We start from the raw sequence: 24,945 nt of genomic DNA on the forward strand, positions 1-24,945 counted from the left end.
TATGGGGGTCAATGTTGGTTCCGCTATGACCAACAATTTCGCCAGAAGTTGGCGGTGTGTCCGGATATGGACTTTGGGGTACAGGACGGGAGCCTTTGGCTCTTGTTGATGACCCCCAGTCGTCCGTCCCCCTTTCCTGGTGCAGCCGGCGCACCGTCCAGTGCACCGGCTGGGCAGCGCAGGGGCGTCTGTTGGCTCTACAATGAGAGCCAGTGCAAGTGGTTTGGATCGTGTCGATTCAGACACGAGTGCTCGCATTGTGGAGGGGCCCACCCGGCCCTGTGCTGCTTTAAGAAGGGTAGGCAAGAAGGGAGGCCAGCTAGGGAGGATCTCCCTAGAGGGGAGGACTCCGGTGAGCGCCCTAAGGATGCGCCCTTGGCTCGCCAAGTACCCCAAGCGTAAGGATGCAGAGGTCCTACTGGAGGGGTTTTCGGTGGGGTTTTGGATTCCGTTTGTTCATTCGGATTCCCCTTCATTAGCGGACAATCTGCGTTCGGTTGTGGGTAAAGAAGAGATCTTAGAGGGGAAGTTGCTGAAAGAAGTTCAGTTGGGCAGGATGGCCGGCCCATTTGAGGCGCCGCCATTTCCCAATTTGCGGGTCTCCCCGTTGGGATTAGTCCCTAAGAAGGAGCCTGGATCCTTTCGTCTCATTCACCACCTGTCCTACCCATCAGGCGGATCGGTGAATGATGACATTGACAGGGAGGTGTCGCACGTTCGCTGTGCCTCCTTTGATCGGGCTCTGGAGTTGGTCCGGGAGGCAGGGAGAGGAGCTCAGTTGGCTAGTCGGACATCGAGTCCGCTTTTCGACTGCTCCCGGTCCACCCGGACTGCTTTCACCTGTTGGGTTGCCGGTTTCAGGGTTCCTTCTTCGTAGATATGTGTTTGCCAATGGGCTGCGCCATCTCCTGTTCATATTTTGAGATGTTCGCGTCCTTTTTGGAATGGGTGGTTGCTCAGGTATCCGGGTTGGCGTCGCTGACGCACAATTTGGACGATTTTTTGTTTGTGGGCCCACGGAAGTCGGATGACTGCGTGGGGCTCTTAGATTCATTCCGAGCTGTCGCGTCGGATTTTGGTGTGCCCATAGCGGAGGAAAAGACGGTTGGGCCGGTGGGGGTTCTCTCCTACCTGGGGATTGAGGTGGCCGGAAGAGAAACTGCATCACCTGCTGGGTCTGGTGGATTCGGTTAAGGGGGCAAAGAAGGTACAACTCCGGCAGTTACAGGCACTATTAGGGCATTTGAACTTTGCCTGTCGGGTGCTGCCGATGGGTAGAGCTTTTAGCCGGCGCCTTTCCTTGGCGACGGTCGGAGTCAAACAGCCGTTTCACTTTATTCGGATCACCCACAGACATCGGGAGGATCTGCAAGTGTGGAGCTCATTCTTGGGTAGGTACAACGGTCAATCTTGCTGGTTGCGCCCGGCGGCGTCCAACATGGATTTGGAGTTGTACACCGATGCGTCAGGGGCAGTAGGCTTTGGGGCCTACTTTCAAGGACGATGGTGCGCGGAGGCTTAGCCCCGCCACTGGTTGGAGACCGAATTGGCACGCAACCTAACGTTCCTGGAGCTCTTTCCAATAGTCGTGGCAGTGGAACTATGGGGTTCAGAACTGGCAAATCGGAAGGTGGTGGTGCACACGGACAATATGAGTGTTGTCCATGTGATCAACCGGTCGTCATCTTCATCCCCTCCGGTCTTGTCGCTGCTTCGGCGCCTAGTCTTGCTTAGCTTAGAGTGTAATTTGTGGTTGGTTGCGCGGCACGTGCCTGGGGAGCGGAACATTATAGCCGACTCTCTCTCTCTCGGTTTCAGTGGGACCGGTTTCGAGAGGCGGCTCCCGAGGTGGACCGGACTGGAACCTCGTGCCCGGTGGGCGTCTGGGACCTGGTTTCCACAATCTGAGCCGGTTGGTGAGGGGGTCGTTGGCTGCGTCCACTTGGAGATCGTACTCGGCAGTGTGGCGGAGATGGTCGGATGTTTGCAAGGGTAGGGAAGTGTCCTTGGAGGAAGGTAGGTTGTCGGCTACACTGGCTTTGTTGGAGTTGCTATGTGAGGAGGGTAAGTCAGCTGCGGCGGCCGAGAAGACGTTGTCGGCCTTGTCCTTCCTGTTCCAGTGGTGTAGGTGGCAGGATGCTACTAAGGCGTTCTGCGTGGTGCGGGTCATGAAGGGATGGAAGAGAGATCGCAGGCCGGACGCTCGGCGTCCCATCTCTTATGAGATCCTGTGCAAACTATTGGAGCGGTTACCGCAGATCTGCGTGTCGCACTATGAGGTGCTCCTGTTTTGGGCCGTGTTTGCTATTTGTTTTTTTGCCGCCCTGCGGGTCGGTGAGTTGGTGGCCCCAAGTACCAGGGCGCCAGCCGCCTTACAAATGGCGGATATTCAGGTTTCTTCGGGGGACGTCGTGTTGTTCATCCGGAGGTCGAAGACGGACCAGATGGGGGTTGGCGCTTCGGTTCGGATTCAGGCTACTGGTCAGCTGTTTTGCCCGGTCAAGTTGCTGTGGGAGTTCTTGGAGGTACGTGGGAGGGCAGCAGGGTCGTTGTTTAGGCACCAGGATGGGTCCGCGCTCAGTCGATTTCAATTCGCCAGAGTGCTTCGGACGAGAGTGCTAAACATTGGCTTGTCTCCCGGATGTTACACTACGCACTCCTTCAGGATTGGGGCGGCTACTCAGGCTAGTATCCTGGGTCTTCCATCAGAGGCTCTCAAGCTGTTGGGCCGATGGCAATCGGGCCGGTTCCAGCTCTATGTGCGGCCTCACTTGCTTTAGGCCAGCGGCGCAGCGTAGTTATGGTTTTGTTGTTTCGTTGTAGGTTCTTCCCCGCGTTTCGTATGGATCATTGGACATTCTTTTGTGTATTGGGCAGCTAGACGGGCAGATAATAGACCCTATGGCCGGAACCTTGGTTTTCCATACGAAATAGCGAGGGTACGTTGGAGGGGTATTCGGGGGCTGTCTTGGGACGGGTTGTATGCTGAGCTGGTTCAGCTCAGGCACTACGTGTCAGGGCCGATTACCCTGGTTGTTCACGTGGGCGGGAACGATGTCGGGCGGCGACGGTCGGTGGACCTGGTGCACGCGATGCAGCATGACGTGGCCCGCTGTGTCGCGTTGTTCAGGGACCTGACCCTCATCTGGTCCGAGATTGTGCCCCGCCCGGTCTGGCGAACCGAGGGAAAGGGCAAGGCCTTGGAGCGCTATAGGTGGAAGGTCAATATGACCATGGCCCGGTTCGTACGCCGCCTGGGTGGGTTTGTAGTGAGGCACGTTGAATTGGAGGGGGTGGGGTGCACCTGTCCCCCATTGGGCTGGACATTTTTAACACGGGCCTGCAAGCAGGAATTGAGGAGGCGCTGTCGGCGGGGGGGCGCGATGCACCGCGCAGTGTAGTGCGCGAGGAGGGGCATCGCGGTGGCGGTTTCCCTGGACAGCGCAGAGGAAGAAAGGACATTGGGGAGACGACAGCCGGCACGGAGCTGATGGCAAGGAGCTGGCTGTCGAGGCTCATGGTATCGAAGGTGTGAGAACTGCCTGTTGGGCAAACACCCAACAGCTGGCAGGTTTTGGACTGAGCAAATTGTTAAGTGAAATAAAGCTGTGGCCGTTGCCCTTATCCACAAGAACCAGGTGTCACGTGTGTTATTGGGGGGCAACGGGTTGATGGTTGGGTATGGTTGGGTCAGCAGTCAAGATTCCCCCTGGAATAATAAGGATGGGGAAACATGACTGCTGCCCAAGATTGTGGGATGGATCAATAAAAGATACAATGTTGCCAAGACTTGGGGTTTCTTAAGGAAGGGGAGAGAGAGGGGACTTACCAGTCGGCAGGATCAGTTGAGGGCTCCTGACTGTTTTTCCCACCCCCCCTCCCTGTTTCTGGTGTTGTGGTTTGTGTCTCGTGCTGTTGTTTTGTGTTGTCACAGCTTGGCGGTTTCCCTGGACAGCGCAGAGGAAGAAAGGACATTGGGGAGACGACAGCCGGCACGGAGCTGATGGTGAGGAGCTGGCTGTCGAGGCTCATGGTATCGAAGGTGTGAGAACTGCCTGTTGGGCAAACACCCAACAGCTGGCAGGTTTTGGACTGAGCAAATTGTTAAGTGAAATAAAGCTGTGGCCGTTGCCCTTATCCACAAGAACCAGGTGTCACGTGTGTTATTGGGGGGCAACGGGTTGATGGTTGGGTATGGTTGGGTCAGCAGTCATGTACCTGTTACCTACCTACTACACCCTGGGTATTCCCCCCCCCCCCCCCTTCTGCATTTTGTGGCAGTACTAATGAGATAAGTAACACTTCAGTATCAATACAATAAAGGTTACAAACACCTAAGTCCCCTGTAAAGAAAATGAAAGGAGATCTAACTTTTAGTGGGTGGGAGGTTTAAATTATAGTTAGATCTGGATGGCAATTATTGGAGGAAATACAGACTGAAACCAGGATGGGTGTTATATTGCACCCATCTAAACTATACAATAAGTTAATTATTATTGATAGGTATAATATTAATATTACTGATGTTAGTTTGCAGCTATATTCATCATGGATATTGCTATAAAACAGAATCTTCTCATGATAAGTCATTAACTTAAAACTAAATAAGTAATTATCATTAGTGTTTTGGGAACTGACATCGGGGGACAGTTTACAATTAAAAGGGACACTCCAGGCACCAAAACAACATCATATAAATGAATGAGGAACTGTTACCTCAAGGGGTTAAACCATTCTCCAACGGTTTGACCCCAAAGTTGCCTCCGGCGGCCATGTCCTCTCCTCCCAAAACACCCAAGTCCCCTGTAGAGAAAATGAAAGGGTCTGTAAAACAAATGCAGTCTTGGGTAGTTGTTACTGTGAGGTTTAGTTACATTTATTGATATAAATCATTGGAGGAGATTCACACAAATGCTGAATTGTACGTTATAACCATATAGCATAGAGTATTTCCATTATGTTAGTGACTTTAATAGGTAGTTTAACACTATACTTCACGAATAAATGTTGTGTTTCTGACACTCTAGTTTTTCTTTAATAAGAATACAGAATAAAGAGTATGTTCGTACTTCTCTAAAATAGCACCGTGAGAGCTCCATATCTACATTAGATTGGCAACAGTTGTCAGACTACATTACCCAGAATTCGTAGATGGCCAACAACAGATGGAAGCCTTCATCCAAATCAAGAAAACATTTAATAAGATAAATTAACATGATCGTATTACTCATTAACAATGCTAAATGTTATACTTATGCTAATGTTCTATAAATGTTTAGCTAATCTATTCATTAGCCTGAAAAAAAAAATGATTCTTCACAGAAATAGGAAATGACAATTTTAAGACAACATAGCTGTACTGGAAAAGTAGCTCAGTTGGAGATTTTTTGCAATTAATCTTTTATAGCCTAAAATGTACAAATAATTCCTCATTCTTACCTAGTAATGGGTCATTTTGACGTGGATTTTGATCTTTCCTGATTAGAATTTAATGCCACCTGTAGGTCATACACTGATTAGACACAACATTAAAACCACCGGCCTAATATTGTGAAGGTCCCCCTGGTGCTGCCAAAACAGCTCGGATGCATCGAGGCTTGGACTCTACAAGACCTCTGAATGTGTCCTGTTGTATCTGGCACCAAGACATTAGCACCATATGTAGCGGAGCTGCAATATTAAATCCCAATATCTCCGCTGGTATAGAAGGTAATCCAAAGTAAAGCGCTGGAAAAGAAGGCAATATCCCAATTCCCCCAGTAACCGAACCAAACACAGTTCAGGGAGTCAACTGTCAACTTTATTCACGGCTCCAGGAGTCAACTGACAATTTTATTCACGGCTGTTAGCCTATGCATGCTCTCTATTCTAAAACCCACTAATACATTTTTACACCAGGCTAACAGAGCTATTTCAGACAACCTTTAAATGTTCTGCAATATGACCTAAAGTGGCTAGGTTTGCCACAATGCTCCCCCAGAACCAAGCCGGCATAAACAGTCCCAACGGATTGGCTTGGGGATGTCCGGAGTACTACCCATACAAATAGGGTTGCAGCTTTTTAAGGGCCCACACCACACTGATCTCTAGGACACGGCTGAAGGTCCAGGTGAACAAAACCTGGAAGTAGGTATGCTAATGTTTTCCCTGTGCCCGTCTGGGTGATACCAATAAGGTCTGTTCCCTGCAGTATAACTGGCCACGCTACCAGAGCCTCAGAGTGATTGGATGGAGCTGTGGTGTGGGCCTGCTGTCGAGTAACAACAGGGTATGCTTCTTGGACGGTGGGTTGGGGAACAAAGGCGTATGTGAGCTCCCCCAAGTCATTGCTCAAGATCACATCAGCTGGCAAATTCTGCATAATCCCCACCTCCACATTCCCATGCCCCACTCCCCAATCCAAATGTACCTTGGCAGTGGGGACTTTGCAAATTGCTCCCCCTGCCACTCGTACGGCCACACAGTCCCCAGTGAGATTGTTCTTTGGAACCAGATGATTCTGGACCAGAGTCAAGGTGGAACCAGAGTCACGTAATCCTTGTATACTCTTTTCCTCCATGTGTACCACCTGGCGGTGCCCCTGTCGGTTGTCTGAGGTGGCTTGTACGGGGTTCACTTCGTGCAGGATTCCCAGGGGTTTTTCTACGGATATGGCTGTTGTGTGTGGGACAAAGGGTTCTTTTTGTTAACAGTGTACCGCAGCTCGGTTATGGGGTTGTGGCCCCTGGTTATGCCAGGTTGGTCGGTTCCTGTTCCGTCGGCAATCTCTTTGAATATGTCCTTGCTGGTTGCAGGTATAGCAGCGGGTTGGCGGTCGTGTATTGTACCTGGGAGGGTACGAGTTGTTGCTTACCCCTGGTCGTGGATGGGCCGAAGTGGTCACTGCTGGAAGAGGGGCGGTAGATCCATAAGCGGACCTGTGTGGCCTGTTGTCTGTGGCTTGTACCGACATCACATTGTGTATTATCCCCAGGGGCTCTTCGGTCTGATTAAAAAGTATCTCCTGGGTTGCTGGCTCCGCTTGGTAGTGGTGGGCGGCTGCTCTTGGCGCTGGATTCTGCCGTACCTGGCTCCATGCTTGGTGGCTCCGGTTCTGGGTACACTCTCTCGCCATGTGGCCCCATTGTTTGCACGTATGGCACTGTATATTCTCTCTGCCATTATACCTGGAGGGTGGAGTGTGCCCCCCCGGGGTTGGCCGGAAAGGGTTTGCTGTAGGTGCAGTTGGGGTAGCTGTATGAGGTTGAGCGGTGGGTCGGGGGTACCCTCGGTTGAGGTTACCGTGATACCTCCTGGCGTCATAGTGCTGGTCTGCTAGTCTTGCAGCTTCTGTTAGGGTGAGGGGCTTTCTATCTCTCACCCATTCCTGTGCCTCTGGGGACAGACCATTGAAAAACTGTTCTAACAGCAGCAATTGCCGTAACTCCTCCATGGTGGTTGCTTGACTGGCTTGTATCCACCCCTGGGAGGCTTGGTCCAGTTTGTGGGCCCACTCTGCGTGGGAATCTTTCTCTGGTTTGCGCAACCCTTGAAACTTACGCCGGTATGCCTCTGGGGTAATGGCGTATCTTTCCAGTATAGCCTGCTTTACCCGGGCATAATCTTTACTGTCCTCCCTGGGTACAGCCCGATAGGCTTCGGCTGCCCGACCTGACAGTTTGCCTGCCAGTAAAGGTACCCACACTGCCTGCTCCAAATCATGCAAGTCACATAGCCTCTCAAAGTCTTGTAGATACCCATCAATCTCGTCTTTCTCTTCACAGAACATTTTAAACGCATGGTATGTGATCTTAGGCTTTAACTGGCTGACGACTGAAGCAGTAATAGATTCTGCTCTGGAGGGTGAATTCTGCGGTCCGTGTGCCATCACATACTCCTGCACATCCGCCATCAGTACTGTCCGTATTTCCAGGGGTACTGGCTGGGGTAAAAATTCCATCCTAGTCCTCATTTCCTTTTGGAAGGGGGTTTCTTCCATGGCTTGCTCAATTGGATTGAGATCTGGAGAATTTGTAGGCGAAGGCAACACCTTGAACTCTCATGTCATGTATCTCAAATCATACCTGAACATTTTGTATGTGTGACAGTGTGCATTATCCTGTTGAAAGAGGCCACTGCAATCAGGGAACACCATTACCTTGAAGGGGTGTACGTTGTCTGTAACAATCTCTAGGTAGGTGGTACATGTCCAAGTAACATCCATATGGATGCTAGGACCCAAGGTTTCCCAGCAGAACATTGTCTAGAGCACGACACTGCCTCCGCTGTCCTGCCTTCTTCCCATAGTGAATCCTGCTGCCATCTTTTCCCCAGATAAATGACAAACACGCAACTAAATCATCTGATCTAAAAGAAAACGTAATTCATCAGACCAGGCAACCTTCTTTTATTGCTTCTTGGTCCAGTTCTGATGCCTATGTCCTCATTGAAGGTGGACTGAAGTCATCATTGACACTCTGACCAGTCTGTGGCTACACAGCCCAGATGCCTCAAACTGCGATGCACTGTACGTTTTGACGTCTGTTTATCATGGCCAGCTTTACACTTTTCAGCAATTTGAGGTACAGTAGATCTTTTCTGTGATCGGACCAAAAGGGCTAGCCGTCGCTTCCTACGTGCTTCAATGATCCTTGGGCGTCCATGCTGATCCCTGATGCCGGTTCACCACTTGCTCTTCCTTGCACCACTTTTCGTACGTAGTAACCACTTCATACCAGGACATTTTTCTCAGAACTTGTAGATATTTTGTCTTTTTATGAAGTTTTTCTAAGAACATAGAGGAGTTCTTTTTGATCTACAGTGGTTCTTATAAAAGGGTAATTCCTTTTATTTTTTTCTCCATAGAGGTGTTTTAAATGGTCAATTGTGGGTGTGTGTGTTACCACGTTTCAAATATCAGATCATACCAGGAACATTCCACAAGACTTGCAATTTTGGAGATGCTCTTACCCTGTTGTCTAGCCATCACCATTTGGCCCTTGTCAGAGTCACTCAGATCTTTTTGCTTGCCAAATTTTCCTGCTTCCAACTCATGAAATGCAAGAACTGACTGTTCACTTGCTGTCTAATGTTTTCCACCTTTTGACAGGTGCAATTCTAACAATATAATCAATATTATTCACTTCACCTGTTGGTGGTTTTAATGTTGTGGCTGATCAGTGATATTTTATAATCCAAGATTGTTATTAATGAAACCTTTACTACACACAATTACATCATTTACTTATTTTAGCAAATGTTGGGTTATTCTCTGTAAACACATCTGGTCTTGATTTGCTTGTTTGCCTCGCAATTTTATGTATTGTATGATAAGTCCTTGTAAAATTCAAGAGATACAGCTAAATGTCAAACTCAGATTTCTCTAACTGGCCACTAGAGGGTAGTATTTGTGAAGGAATGTACTATAAGCAATTGGATGTATACATTTTTTATTTCTATAACGCTTACAGATGTACTTATAACTTTACAGTTTACATTACAGATAGGTGGGGGACAGTAAGTGCAGCAGTTATACAATGTATGCATTTTTTATTTATATATCACTAGTGTATATCTGTATTTTATAAGGCATGATTTGATGTAAAGGGCTTTTAATACGTTTTGTTACAATCTAACTGTGGTACATTACGTGTATGTAGGCCCAATATTTTACTTTTAATGTAAAAGTACAATAAAATAGAGATGCAATAGGTGCATTAGTGATTCATTGAGTAAATGTTTATAGTCTTAAATAAACAGTTGTTGTGACTTTACGAGTTATATCATAGTAGAGTGGCTTTCGTTGTGCTTCACGTTTTACACTGCAGAGGAATACAGGTACGAAAAGGATATTAGTTATTTTGCAGAAGTGGAATAAAATTAGACATATGCACTTTATTATGAAAAATATTTGGGTGATTAAGCTTATGGGTTTGAGCCTCACCCATTGCAGACAGATGCATAAAATCCAGCGCATGCAGTCTCTGTTGACAAACACTGGCTATACAATGGGTCATACTGAAGAGCTCAGAGACATCAGACGAGTCTTGGGATGACACCTTTGACACAAGTCAGTTTGCGAACTGTACGCGAATTGTCCGCACTGCCATATCAGTCCAGTCAACTGTAAATGCTATAATTGTGATATGGAAATGTCTAGGAGCAACAACAGCCCAGCCATGAGGTTGTAGACCATGCATACTCACACAGTGTTAACTATGAGTACTAAAATGTGCAGTGCATAAAAATTGCCTCATCTGTTGTATCACTCACGGCAGTGTTCCAAATTGCCTCCGGGAGCTACACTAGCACAATCACTGAAGAAATGCATAGTCTTTACTGTAAAATTTGTTGGAGGAGGGATAATGGTGTGGATCTGTTTTTCAGGATTTGGGCTAGGCAAATAAGGGGTATTCTTAATGCTACAGGATACAAAGACATTTTAGACGAACAGGTGCCTACTGCTTTGTGGCAACAATTTAGGGAAGGCCAGGGGTCAAGTTCTGGGAAAAATAGTGTGGGTACTCCGTGGGTACCAAGATTTCCACCACCCTGCTCTAAAATAAAATAAAAACATGATACGCTCATTTGCCTGCGTGACCCTGTTTATGTGAGCTTGCTAGTCTCCATGGTGTCCTATTGACTCCAGAAGACACTACCTTCAGGGACATGTGGCAATGCTGCCGGTATCAATTAGCAGGTCCCTTCTGTTTCATAGTGGCTCACTCATAACAGAACTGGTAATAGGGAGCTGGCTCCTCGCTACTTCCTGGAATTAGTGTCGACTCCCCTGGCCTTCTGAGCAGCACAAACAGTGGTTGCTAGGAAGTGGCTGCTGTCACAAACCAACTCACCCTGGCTCTGTTTCCACTTGCCGTCTGCGAGAGGGTGAGTGGAAATCTTGAGCCCTGAATTAGAAATATAGGACCTGGGCCCCCTACACTAATATAGTCTGTACTCCCCTGATCGGGGGCTGACTGGAAACATTTGGCACAGAGGGTGAATACAACCCAAAGGCCCTGACTTATCTTCGGGAAATTGAGGCCGATAGCAGTTCTCTGCATCTTAGCTGTATGCCCTCCAGGACATCCCATGCAAAGAACCCTGCTGATGAGCTTCCAGATTGGGAAAATGACACGCTTGCACTGCATTTGCTGGTTTCTTCTCTCTGTTGTCCCTATAAGTGAGACACCAAATAACAAATAAGACATGGCTGACCTGTGCGTAGAAGGGGCTGTTTGTGCTGTATTGTGTGTGTAAACAAAAAGGGTCTATGGTGTACTAGTTATAACGAGGGGCTCTGGTGTGTGTGCGCATTCATGGGGCCATAGAGATTGAGTGTGCTGGCAGGGGCTGTATGGCCTATAGAGTGTGAACACGTTGTATCTAGTGGCTGCTGTGTGTGAGTGTCAGTGTCCTTATTAGTAAACAGTATGGTGTAGTGAATTGTAAACTGAAATGTACCCTTTGTGGAAAAAGTATCAAGCACAGGTGTAGTAACAGTTTATTTACCAAAAAACAAATTGTAGCCAATTAGATCTGAATGGCAAAACTTTGCAAAAAGAGCTGATTTGGAAAAAAATATCCAAATCAGCTATAGTTACATCTTGCTATTAAAGTCCCAGAAGCACTTCAACTTAAAGGGAAAGTATAGAACTAGAAATACAAAGTTTTATTCCTAGCACTATAGTGCCCTCTGCATCTCTCCCTCCCTCGCCCTCCAGTGCTGAAAGGGTTAAAAAAATGTTTTAATTAATTCTGCCTTCACCCCTCCTTCTGCCAACAGGAGAGACCTAATCCACATGAGCTGAGTTCATCCCGCCCACCCAGGTTCCCCCAGCAGTTTGAGATTCTCACTCAATTACCTCTTCATTCCTTCTATATTCTACCAATAGCTGCAACTCTCTGTTTCCTTATCTAGCCATCACTTCCAAATTTCCCCTACTACCTCTTGTCTCAAATCCCCACGTTATCCTTTAGATTGTAAGCTCACAGGCTATCTAGCTATGCACTTTGTATAAAAGAGCTTAAATGGCTAGATTTCAGCTTACGGGCAGGGCACTTTCTACCTTTTGTATTTGTGTGTGTATATTGTATGTTCTCCACTAATTGTACAGTGCTGCGGAATCTGTTGGCGCTTTATAAATACCAGTAATAAATAAAAAAAATGAGGACATCCCCATAGGAAAGTATTAAATCAATGATTTCCTGCAGGGTTTTAACTGATACTGGATGACCTCATGCAGAGTCGAAACATCTCTAGTGCCTATTTGATAGACAACAACTGAAGGCAGTCTTAACCCTGCAGTTATTGCAATTTCTCAATAAGTGCAATTATTACAATTATTGCACTTATTGATTAAGGTGACAATAGATTAAGTGGTCTGGGTGCCTATAATGTTCCTTTAGTATGGTTAAAGTGGTTCTGGTCTCTATAACCTGTCTCTGCAGGCTTTTCAATGTAAACGCTGCTTTTTAAGGCATTGCTGCCTAGTAACATGTCACACAGTGCAGCACCTACGTTGAGCGACTCCACTCACTGCATGGAGACACTGAACGTTCCCTATAGAGATGCATTGACTTTTGGCGTTTTGCCGTACATGCTTTCTTATGGGAAAGTATTGAATTGGCTGAGATCATCAAGACTGATGATTTCAGCAATGGAGGCGGGGCAGCCACTGTAAGAGACCTCTCTGCGTGGGAGAAAAGGTAAGTAAACTCCCCTATTAACTCCACATACGGGGAAATGAGGACCTAAACAGTTAGTTTAGCACTATAGAGTTAGGAATACATTTTTGCATTTCTAAAACTATAGTATTACTTTAGTTCACAGAAATTCAATTTAGTGAATAAATCACTTTACAAGTTGTTTTTTTTTTTTTTGTTTTTTTGCAAGACTTCTAGTTGTGGCTAGTGTGGTTCGATCCCAATTACTTATAGTCTTTCTTAGAAGGAGGAAGGAAATATCAGCATCAGCCTGTTGGCCAAGGACTACAACTCCCAGCATGCTTGACAAGCTGTGGGGACCATGTTATAAAATGGATGAAAGGCAGGGATTGCCAGTTCTTTGAGTGTCTCTAAAATACTCTGTATAACTACTCCAGAATGCATAGCACATCAATGTCATATAAAAAATAAAAATAAAAAATATATATAAATTTTTAAAATCTATTTACTGTAGTTATAAGACTGTTTCCTGCTAGGCACGGATCAGCAGGTCCTCATTTTTACAATAACTGTATGGGGGAGCTGTCCAAGGTGCTGAGTACAGCTCTACTGCCAGTCACAAGATGGCCGCTTCCTGCGGGATCCGCTCAAATGCCATTCATGGTGACGTCATTTCCGCGCCATAAAAAAAATCTACCAAAAAAAAATCAGTGTGTTTACATAGAGATCCTTGCTGTGCTGCGGTGACTGTCCCCCTGACCCCTGGAGAGGGGGCCCTAGAGACACCCAGCGGTACACGGGGTACACAGGCAGCCATGAAGGTGAGACCTCAGACAGGCTTGTGTTTACCATCTACCTACATGTTCTATATCACTGTAATATACAATGTAACTCATATACTAACTCTAATATACCTACATGTTCTATATCACTGTAATATACAATGTAACTCATATACTAACTCTAATATACCTACATGTTATATATCACTGTAATATACAATGTAACTCATATACTAACTCTAATATACCTACATGTTATATATCACTGTAATATACAATGTAACTCATATACTAACTCTAATATACCTACATGTTATATATCACTGTAATATACAATGTAACTCATATACTAACTCTAATATACCTACATGTTCTATATCACTGTAATATACAATGTAACTCATATACTAACTCTAATATACCTACATGTTATATATCACTGTAATATACAATGTAACTCATATACTAACTCTAATATACCTACATGTTATATATCACTGTAATATACAATGTAACTCATATACTAACTCTAATATACCTACATGTTATATATCACTGTAATATACAATGTAACTCATATACTAACTCTAATATACCCACATGTTATATATCACTGTAATATACAATGTAACTCATATAACTCTAATATACCTACATGTTATATATCACTGTAATATACAATGTAACTCATATACTAACTCTAATATACCTACATGTTATATATCACTGTAATATACAATGTAACTCATATACTAACTCTAATATACCTACATGTTATATATCACTGTAATATACAATGTAACTCATATACTAACTCTAATATACCTACATGTTATATATCACTGTAATATACAATGTAACTCATATACTAACTCTAATATACCTACATGTTATATATCACTGTAATATACAATGTAACTCATATACTAACTCTAATATACCTACATGTTATATATCACTGTAATATACAATGTAACTCATATACTAACTCTAATATACCTACATGTTATATATCACTGTAATATACAATGTAACTCATATACTAACTCTAATATACCCACATGTTATATATCACTGTAATGTACAATGTAACTCATATACTAACTCTAATATACCTACATGTTCTATATCACTGTAATATACAATGTAACTCATATACTAACTCTAATATACCCACATGTTATATATCACTGTAATATACAATGTAACTCATATAACTCTAATATACCTACATGTTATATATCACTGTAATATACAATGTAACTCATATACTAACTCTAATATACCTACATGTTATATATCACTGTAATATACAATGTAACTCATATACTAACTCTAATATACCTACATGTTATATATCACTGTAATATACAATGTAACTCATATACTAACTCTAATATACCTACATGTTATATATCACTGTAATATACAATGTAACTCATATACTAACTCTAATATACCTACATGTTATGTATCACTGTAATATACAATGTAACTCATATACTAACTCTAATATACCTACATGTTATATATCACTGTAATATACAACATAACTCATATACTAACTCTAATATACCCACATGTTATATATCACTGTAATGTACAATGTAACTCATATACTAACTCTAATATACCTACATGTTATGTATCACTGTAATATACAATGTAACTCATATACTAAGTCTAATATACCTACATGTTATATATCACTGTAATATACAATGTAACTCATATACTAACTCTAATATACCTACATGTTATATATCACTGTAATATACAATGTAACTCATATACTAACTCTAATATACCTACATGTTATATATCACTGTAATATACAATGTAACTCATATACTAACTCTAATATACCTAGATGTTATATATCACTGTAATATACAATGTAACTCATATACTAACTCTAATATACCTACATGTTATATATCACTGTAATATTCAATGTAACTCATATGCTAACTCTAATATACCTACATGTTATGTATCACTGTAATATACAATGTAACTCATATACTAACTCTAATATACCTACATGTTATATATCACTGTAATATACAATGTAACTCATATACTAACTCTAATATACCTACATGTTATATATCACTGTAATATACAATGTAACTCATATACTAACTCTAATATACCTACATGTTATATATCACTGTAATATACAATGTAACTCATATACTAACTCTAATATACCTACATGTTATATATCACTGTAATATACAATGTAACTCATATGCTAACTCTAATATACCTACATGTTATATATCACTGTAATATACAATGTAACTCATATGCTAACTCTAATATACCTACATGTTATGTATCACTGTAATATACAATGTAACTCATATACTAACTCTAATATACCTACATGTTATATATCACTGTAATATACAATGTAACTCATATACTAAGTCTAATATACCTACATGTTATATATCACTGTAATATACAATGTGCATTGTTTTATGTGTTTACTATTGTCTGAATTGTGTGTTTGCTTTATATATAACTGTGACTCTATCTATCTATCTATCTATCTCTCAATAATTCTATCTATTTTTCTCTATATCACAGCGCTACGGAATCTGATAGATGTATTAATATTATTTATTATTATTATTTTATTATTTATATAGCGCTATCTCTGCCTGTCTGCCTGCCTGCCTGTCTGTCTGTCTACTTTGTGTGTCTGTGTGTATCTTTCTATCTGTCTAATACATTGGAGGTGGGAATAGTCAATTATTATAGTATCATTGACTGTTAATAATAATAAAGATTTCTTTTCTCTATGTTGTGGCCAGCAAATTGAGAGCGTGTGAAAGTTGCTGTTACACTCATATAAAACTTACAACACGGTTCTTTATAACCCCACACAATTCAGTGTGTATTTTTTAAAGGTGTCTTCAATGCAAGTGGAGATCTGGCTGGTAAACCTTTACAATGTATAATAATAAAACAAGTACGCTGATCATTTAACTGATGGACATTTTAATAAAATATTGGCTAGAGTCAAAACTGATGAGAACATTATATGTATTGTCACTTATGTGTCCCTATTTTTAAATTTGACCTGTTTAATCACCAAATGTATAGTTCATGTATAGTTTCAATACCATTTTACTGGTGCTGTAATGGCGCGGTGTAAATGCACAGCGTTGTTATAACTCTGCTCATGATGGTGGGCACAATATTGCTGAACCCCCGGATGTAACTTGGTCATTGGAGATTCTGTTTCTGTCTGGGAGTATTGAGAATTTCCATAGACCTCATCTTTAGTACACACTAAGCTGCCCAACCTAATTTGGACACTGGTGATTCTGTGTACAGTCACTCCCAACACTCTCAAGCAGTCATTCCCTGTCTCATACTCATGGGAGTTACAATCCACAGCATCTCAAGTGCAGTTGTATCTTAAATCCTCTGGATTTTCAAATATAATGCTGGCAAATGACAAAGGGCATTTTGATAGTGCTTTTTTCAATTGACACCAATATATATTTATTTACTTTCACGTGAACAATTGGTAAAACGTCCTAATTTGTAATTTTTGGTGTTGTGCTGGTGGCATTAAAGTGACACTGTAGGCACAATAAGCATTTCATCTGATCGAATTAGTAATAATGCCTGGAGTCCTCTGTCCCTGACCCTCCATTCAGTGTTTAACAATTTTTGAGCAGTTTAACACTAAAAAGGATCACTGGCCACCCAAGTTCCGGCCCCTAATAGGGTGTGGCTAAGGCAGATAGTACACACTTCCTACTAGCCGTACCAAATCATACCAACATTGGGTACAGTGATAGGCTAAAAGCTGACACTCTCAGCCAATCACAGCCATGCATTGCTGCTCAGGCTAATGCTTCCTCATTAGCCTAAGCAGCACAGGCAAGATGGGCTGCAGGGGACTCTTGTTTATCATTAAAACATTAAAAATGGTTTAACTCTGAATGAAAGGATGGAGACAGATAAATCCAGACACTCTAACCACTTTAATTAGATGACGTAGTTACGTTGCCTAAATTTAAAACAATATATAGATATTGAAATAGAAATTGATATAGAAATGGCAACGTAATAGATTTGAATGACTGCAAAGCTTTCCTGGCACAGACATTGCTGTCAACCTCATCCAGCATGGGCATGCATCATCCAGATGCCAAATGCACATACGAAAAATATTTATTTCTCCTCCCCAAAAGATCGCTGCACAAAACCGTAATAAAGAAAGAAAGAAATACATCGCTGTTCTACTCATTCTATGTGATTCTATGTGGAACCGTGCTTATCCTATAATTGTCTGCTAGACAGGAATTCATAGTATACTATCAGATCCCATAGATCAGAATTAGAGGATCCCGATTGGTGCAGACTCTTCCTGGAGAGGGAGGGGTCTGTAGCTGCCGACAGAGCCTATTTCAGCTGTCAAACTACATACGTTTGAAACTGAATATTTTTTTTCCTTTATTATTTTTATTTTGCATTTTTAATGCAGCATCTGTATAGCTCATTAACAATCAGGGGGCCCCTTTTTTTCTGCAATATTTTTCCTATAACACTGCACCACATGAAGGACTATCTTCAGAGGAAGTGTAGCACAGGAACAAACTGATTATAATAAATAATTCATTGTTTACGGTTTAAATCAATTAAATAAATAGTCGGCAAAGAAAATCTCGTTTGATTCAAACTCCTTTTCCCGCTGTAGCTCTATAAAGGAGATGGCATGTTATTAAAATGTAAAATAAATTTGGACCGAAGGCTCACAAATATAGAAGACAAAATCCACTTTTGTATTTTTGCCAAAATGCAATAAGGGAAAAAGAAGCCATCACTGTGAGCCTGGGTTGTTTTTCTGTTCGTGTTTGCTTGAGAAAATAAAACTGAATGTTAAATCAATTTCTAAAGTAACCAAACAAATGAAAATTGTGCAGATGCAAATGTTTTGCAAACCTGCTCTTCTGTTTGGCAAAAAAGTATCCAGGAAAATATTTGTGTTCGTTTTGCATATTCTAGATCTGGATGAGTGCCAGTGATCTCTGATGTTAGGACCATTTTTTAAAGCAAAACATTCAAGCAATGAAGTAATGTCTTGTTACAACTTTTTATTATATACACAGGTAAAGATGCATTAGAGCCAGGGGTGACAGGTAATTCTCCATCTACTAAAGAACTGCAACTCCGATTATGCTTTGCCAACATTCGACACTACACATCTATCTTCATATGGAATAAGAATTTTATAATTAATGCCTATTGCCTTGCTGCCTGAACTCTTCTTGTTCCCCTGCGTCCTGACCCATCCTCAGTGCCATCTGTCACTGTTGTAGGAGTTGCCCGCTACCATCTTGCACTTATTTATATTGCCCCCAGCCAGTGTCATTCCTGGCATAGTGCGTCACACCCACGGATATATGATATGGTATTTTGGTATTGGGATTTTTTGCTTCTGAATAGCATATTAGGTTGTCATATGTTTTTTGACCTTGGCCATTGTGCAAGCTAATGCTGAGCTCTCGCTTTTCTGCGTCTCTTAAATCCTGAATATTCTCTCTTTCTAAGCCTGCATGAGATATTTTGGTAAGCCCAACCATGAGGCCTCTTCCCGATCTCTTTCCTTAACCCCTTAAGGACACATGACATGTGTGACATGTCATGATTCCCTTTTATTCCAGAAGTTTGGTCCTTAAGGGGTTAAAGCTTCTGTACCAGGGATGGACAGGCCGTAGATTTCCAGGGGTTGCAAAACTGTAGATCTTAAGATGCTTTGCAGACATACGACCAGCAAAGAACCATGGGATTTGTAATTTGCAACAACTGGGAATCTACCCTTTGTTCTCGGTAATCGGCCAGTAGACTGACAACTAAGTAACTGTATACACTTTGTCAGTCTATGGATCTGTTGTTGAAATGCAACTCCCATGATGCAGTGCTTGCCTGAAGAACTGCAAAATTATACTTTGTGTAGCATGCGTCTGTTTCTGCGAAGAGAGTCTGCCCGATGTGACCCAAATATAAAACAGAACCAATATATATATATATATATATATACAAGTGTGAGTGATTTGTGTCTTTTTGAACAACATTCCATCGTTCATACTAAAGTTAGTCTGTCATTCCTTCCTAAACAGGGACCAAACACTGAGATTTTGGAGGATGATCATGCTACTACAAATGAAGACGAAATACCGGCATATTTAAAAGAAGAGCCCCCTACAGGTATGTGTGTGATACTGCATTATCTAATCTTCTCCATGTCTATTATCCTAGACTTATTATAAGGCCAGGGACTAACGGACTAATCTTCAGGCGGATATTGATATTTTGGAGAGAGTTCAGAGAAGGGCTACTAAACTGGTTCATGGATTGCAGGATAAAACTTACCAGGAAAGGTTAAAGGATCTTAACATGTATAGCTTGGAGGAAAGACGAGACAGGGGGGGATATGATAGAAACATTTAAATACATAAAGGGAATCAACACAGTAAAGGAGGAGACTATATTTAAAAGAAGAAAAACTACCACAACAAGAGGACATAGTCTTAAATTAGAGGGGCAAAGGTTTAAAAATAATATCAGGAAGTATTACTTTACTGAGAGGGTAGTGGATGCATGGAATAGCCTTCCAGCTGAAGTGCTAGAGGTTAACACAGTAAAGGAGTTTAAGCATGCGTGGGATAGGCATAAGGCTATCCTAGCTATAAGATAAGGCCAGGGACTAATGAAAGTATTTAGAAAATTGGGCAGACTAGATGGGCCGTACGTTTCTTATCTGCCGTCACATTCTATGTTTCTATGTCATTAAACGGACACCACAGGCTGGTTTTGAACAATTCTTTTTAATGCAATTTATGGATAATGCATAAAGAAAATTAAAACATGCAGATCCTCTAACTTTGCGGCATTTAATCTGACTAAACCAGGAAGTAATTGATGTTCACACAGCCTTCTGTGACTGTTCTGAGCTTATTCCATAAGCAATATTTTTTGGCTTCATTATTAAAAAAAAAAAAAAAAAAAGCAAATGTTATCTTGTTTGGTAGTTATGGCACCATATGAAGCTTCTTTGTCAATTCTCTCAACGCATTTTTATTAAGTACGTCCTTATATCTATGTTTATAATAGAATTCTCTAGACCTTTGTTGCTTCTTAAAATATTGTTAGATTATCATTTTATCATAACTAGCTATACTGTCGATGTGCTGTGCACACTTATTCACCGCATTCATTATCATGCATCATTTTACAACAAGAACCTTATTCCAGTATTATTTATTATTTGGGATTTTATAAGCTTCTTCAAAATGCGATAAGATATATTTACAAAATTATTGTCACATAACTCTTTGGGGGAAAATGTAGTAAGAAATCAAATCTTGAAGCATTGAATATCTGCTATTAATCAAATGATCCTCTCGTAAAGCATTAATACTAATTTGTAAGACATATCGCATTTTCACATAACTGTGACTTCTGTTACTCATAAAATGCCCTTGCATCTTCAGGTTATATCAGGTAACTGTATAGCTGTCCTAGGACTCCTAGTAGTTATAATACAGGCCCGAAATCCTTTATAAAAAAAATAAGAACCAACGGAAATTTTTTATAAAATCCATTTAAAAGTTTTAAACAGACCCACGTTCCTGTACAAAGCAGTTTAAATGAAAGAAATGGTCAAGCACTCTTTATATTGCCCTTTATTTTTTCCAAATTTCACCTGGCAGTTTAAAGGAACACTGAAGGCACCATAACATTTTCATCTAAATGAAGTGGTTATGGTGCCAGGAGGCCCCCGGCGCACTCTTACCTTAAAATCGTTAAACTGTTCTCAAATGGTTTAAACTCAAAGTTACTTCCAGTGCGGATCTCCTGGAGGCATCCTGCTTCTGAAATTACACTTTCAAGAAGCACGGAGGGCCATCGGGACCACTCTCAGCCAATCAGTGACTCCCCATTCACAAAAACTGGCTTGGAAGGAATTGTACCTTTTCCAAGCCAGTTTTCTGAATGCTGAGTCACTGGTTGGCTGAGTGCGTCAGATGACGGCAGCATCCTCCACGTCTTGAAAATGACATTTCAGAAGCCAGATGCCGCCTGAGGGGGAGAGCGGGAGTGGAGATAATGACATTTCAGAAGCCAGATGCCGCCTGGGGGGGAGAGCGGGAGTGGAGATCGGCACTGGAGGCAGCTTTGTGATTACACCGTTTGAAAACGGTTTAACCCCTTGAGGTAAGAGTGCGCTGTGAGCTTTCTAGCACCATCACAACTTTATTTAGAGGAAGTTGTTATGGTGCCTTAAGGTGACTAAATTGTTCCTTTAAGAAGAAGAAAACATGTTAATTATGCTTCCTTCAGCTGATCCAGTGGCCCCAAATTAACAACATCCCAACATAAATGATTGACAGGGCAGTAGTTGAGCCAAGGTGTGAATTATAGAACACCAGACAGCTGCCCCCTGTGCTCACTACCTACTGATAATCTGCTAATGCCATTTAAAATACCGGTATATTTAAAAAAGAAACATTTTCCTTTTATAAGATGGTTTGATAATGCTTTATTGTTTTCATTTCATATTATTCTTGTGATATCATTAAACCCCATTTTTATCAGTTACTGTAGTCTATTATAGACCAATTAGGGATGCACCGAAATGGAAACCGAAAATTCAGGATGCCCTTGGCCGAAAACCGAAACCGAAAAATACTTTTTTCCCTAAATGATTTTAAAATAGTTTTTTTCTATAATTTTATTAATATTAGACTTTTTAATGAATTATTTTATAACAAAATAAAAAAAAAACACACAGTCATAATATACTTATGAGTTTAGCATAAAAGGGTATTAAGTAAGATCCATTTGATTGCAATAAGAGCACATGTCAAACCTTATGTAATGTCACTCTACAATTATATACAAAACTCCCTCAATAGGCACACGTTTTATGCACATTGCAGGAAAATCTATTAGATAATGCAACAGGCATGTGTTATTACTGCCCTCCCACAAGTCATTAAACAAAATGCATTTCTCATTCAATATGCCAGGCACATGCTCTGTCAATACAGGTGCGTTGAACATTCTGACATAGAACTGCACACAATGTTAATAATATTCTGAGGCAGAATGTTCTATGGACACTGGGAGTTGTGGAAAAGCAATTCCAGGGCAGAGTTTAGTAAATGGAGCCGTCACCATGTAATTTAAATTAATGTCCCTGATGCAGATTTTTCATCTTTAGAAGTTTGCCTCAGAATCAATTTTTTTTTTTTTTTTTTTTTTATAGAACCCCCAGTCTATTACCATGGTAGATAGCATATGTTCTCCCTTAATGATTATGGTTGTCAGAGAAGGGCAATTCCTGCACTAAATACACGATATTAGACAATGGAGTAAAATGCCTCCTAGCCCAGAACTAGTCATACACTCTCCTTGCAGCCATGGAATAACATGGGGCCACTGGGATGTCTGATTGGGGAGCTGGCTACTGTAGAGGACTGCCATTCCTAGCAAATCTCTATAGGACTGGGCTACCCATCACGTTCAGCCAACCAAAGAAGTGATCTGTGAATGAGCACCATGGGAAGTGGAGTCCATAGCAGCTGGAGAGTTTCCTGTTCCGCTCACTGCAGCCGGTGGCGAGCTGTTCCACTAGCATGGTGCTGGCTGGTACCACAGACACTGGATTCTCCTGACCAGACTCTCTACACAGCCTTCAACTCGCGCCAAAGCAGCTCTGGATCCGGCACGCTCGAGTCACGTGACGAGGCAGAATCCCCTCCCACTTTTTCGGCTCTCTTTAACCCCTTAAGGACACACGACATGTCATGATTCCATTTTATTCCAGAAGTTTGGTCCATAAGGGGTTAAAATAGTCTCTGTGCCGAAATGGGATAGGCCCATTTTCAGCCAAAAATTTTGGCAGCCGAAATTCCGGTGCATCCCTAACAAAGATCTGATTTATTATTTAGGTGTTTAATAAATATGAGGACTAGTTCAAACTTAGGATACACTTTAGTATTATAATTGTGTGTTACCTACCCACTAAGCCACATTGGTTTCCGTTTGTTTTATTTTGATCAGCTACCTTAGTCTATTAAAGACACATCTGATTGATTATTTTTGTCTTAAACGAATATACTGACTAGCTCAAACTTGGGATGCACATTATTATTATAAGTTTAATTTCTTTCTATACAGAGGTTACCCCACACTATAGTCACCAAAACAACTTTAGCTTATTGAAGAAGTTTTGGTGTATAGGTCATGCCTCTGAAGTCTCATTGCTCAATTCTCTGCCATTGAGGAGTTAAATCACTTTTGTTTCTGTCTATGCAGCCCTAGCCACACCTCCTCTGGCTGTGACTGACAGAGCCTGCATGAAAACAGAATGGTTACATTTTCAATTAGATGTTAACTTACTTGACAAGTTTTTATCTCCTGACCTGTAAATTAAACTTTAATTACATATAGGAGGCTCCTGCAGTGTCTAGCGTGCTATTAACAGCGCAGGAGATAAGACATTCTAAATTAAACAAAATTTGCAATAAAGGAAGTGTAAACATTAGATGACTCTATACAGGAAGTGTTTAGGAAGGCTGTGTAAGTCACCTGCATCCTGCATCCAAGGATTATTGTGCTATCAGGGTTCAGTCCTGCGTCCAGGGATTTTATTTGAAACGTGTTAATTCTTTCTCAGATCATGTGCTATTGACACGTTTTTCCTTTTGACTTTAGGGGTTCAGCCTTTGAAAAAAGACTAAGAGGGATTTAGACTGTGTTCTCTCAGTACATAAAAATCCCTGCACATAATTCACAAGGTTTGACCAATGATTACACAAGAAAAAATGGGCTTAGTGCCCCTTTCCAAAGAGCGAGATTTGCGGCTGTTCCGTATGGCAGGTGCATAGAGAAGTGTTGAACAGTTTTGGGTCGTGTTGATAAATGTGAATGTCAGGGTGCACACAGCTGGCATACATTTCAAGCTGTTCTCGCAGCCCAAGTTATCTTACACATGTTTGTACATGGTCTAAGCATCCTCTATGATAATTGTACCAGGAGATAGGAATAAATTGCTCTGAGCTACGTGACAACTATCACTCAGTTAGATCTGTGCCAATGGAATTATGTTCCGTAATTCGTCTTAGAGCAATGACTTTTATTTTTTATTTTTCATGCAATAAGGTTCTGTAAGAAGGCAGACTGCAAAATGATATTATTGTATATAATGTATCATCTAATGATATTGTTTTCTGACATTTGGTTCTCCAAAACAAGATGTTGGCTCTGTTCATGAATAATTGTCCTAATCAATAGATATCACATAAATGTTAATCGTGTTGACATTTATTAATTTAAAACATTAAATCATTAATGTGGGATGTTATGAAATATTTGTTAACTTACATAGTACATCTTGCTTAGTCGTTTATTAGCAGAAGTCAAGGCACGGACCGGCAGTTCTGTCTCCCGCTTTGCAAATATTTGCTTGATAGTAATAATA

General features: G+C 41.7%; 1 protein-coding gene across 1 annotated transcript in view; it reads left to right on the plus strand.

Moving 5' to 3' along the window:
- The first annotated feature begins 13,337 nt into the window (after positions 1–13,337).
- The window catches only part of LOC134579266 (transmembrane protein 263-like), a 147,943-nt gene continuing 136,335 nt past the window's right edge, over positions 13,338–24,945 (plus strand). The window contains exons 1-2 of the mRNA XM_063438488.1: positions 13,338–13,466; positions 19,577–19,664. Of these exons, the coding sequence (XP_063294558.1) occupies positions 13,461–13,466; positions 19,577–19,664 (94 nt within the window). The 5' untranslated portion in view covers positions 13,338–13,460. The remainder of the gene's footprint in view (positions 13,467–19,576; positions 19,665–24,945) is intronic.

The sequence above is a fragment of the Pelobates fuscus genome, chromosome 12 (genome assembly GCF_036172605.1).
Source record: "Pelobates fuscus isolate aPelFus1 chromosome 12, aPelFus1.pri, whole genome shotgun sequence".
In the NCBI taxonomy this organism is placed as follows: domain Eukaryota; kingdom Metazoa; phylum Chordata; class Amphibia; order Anura; family Pelobatidae; genus Pelobates; species Pelobates fuscus.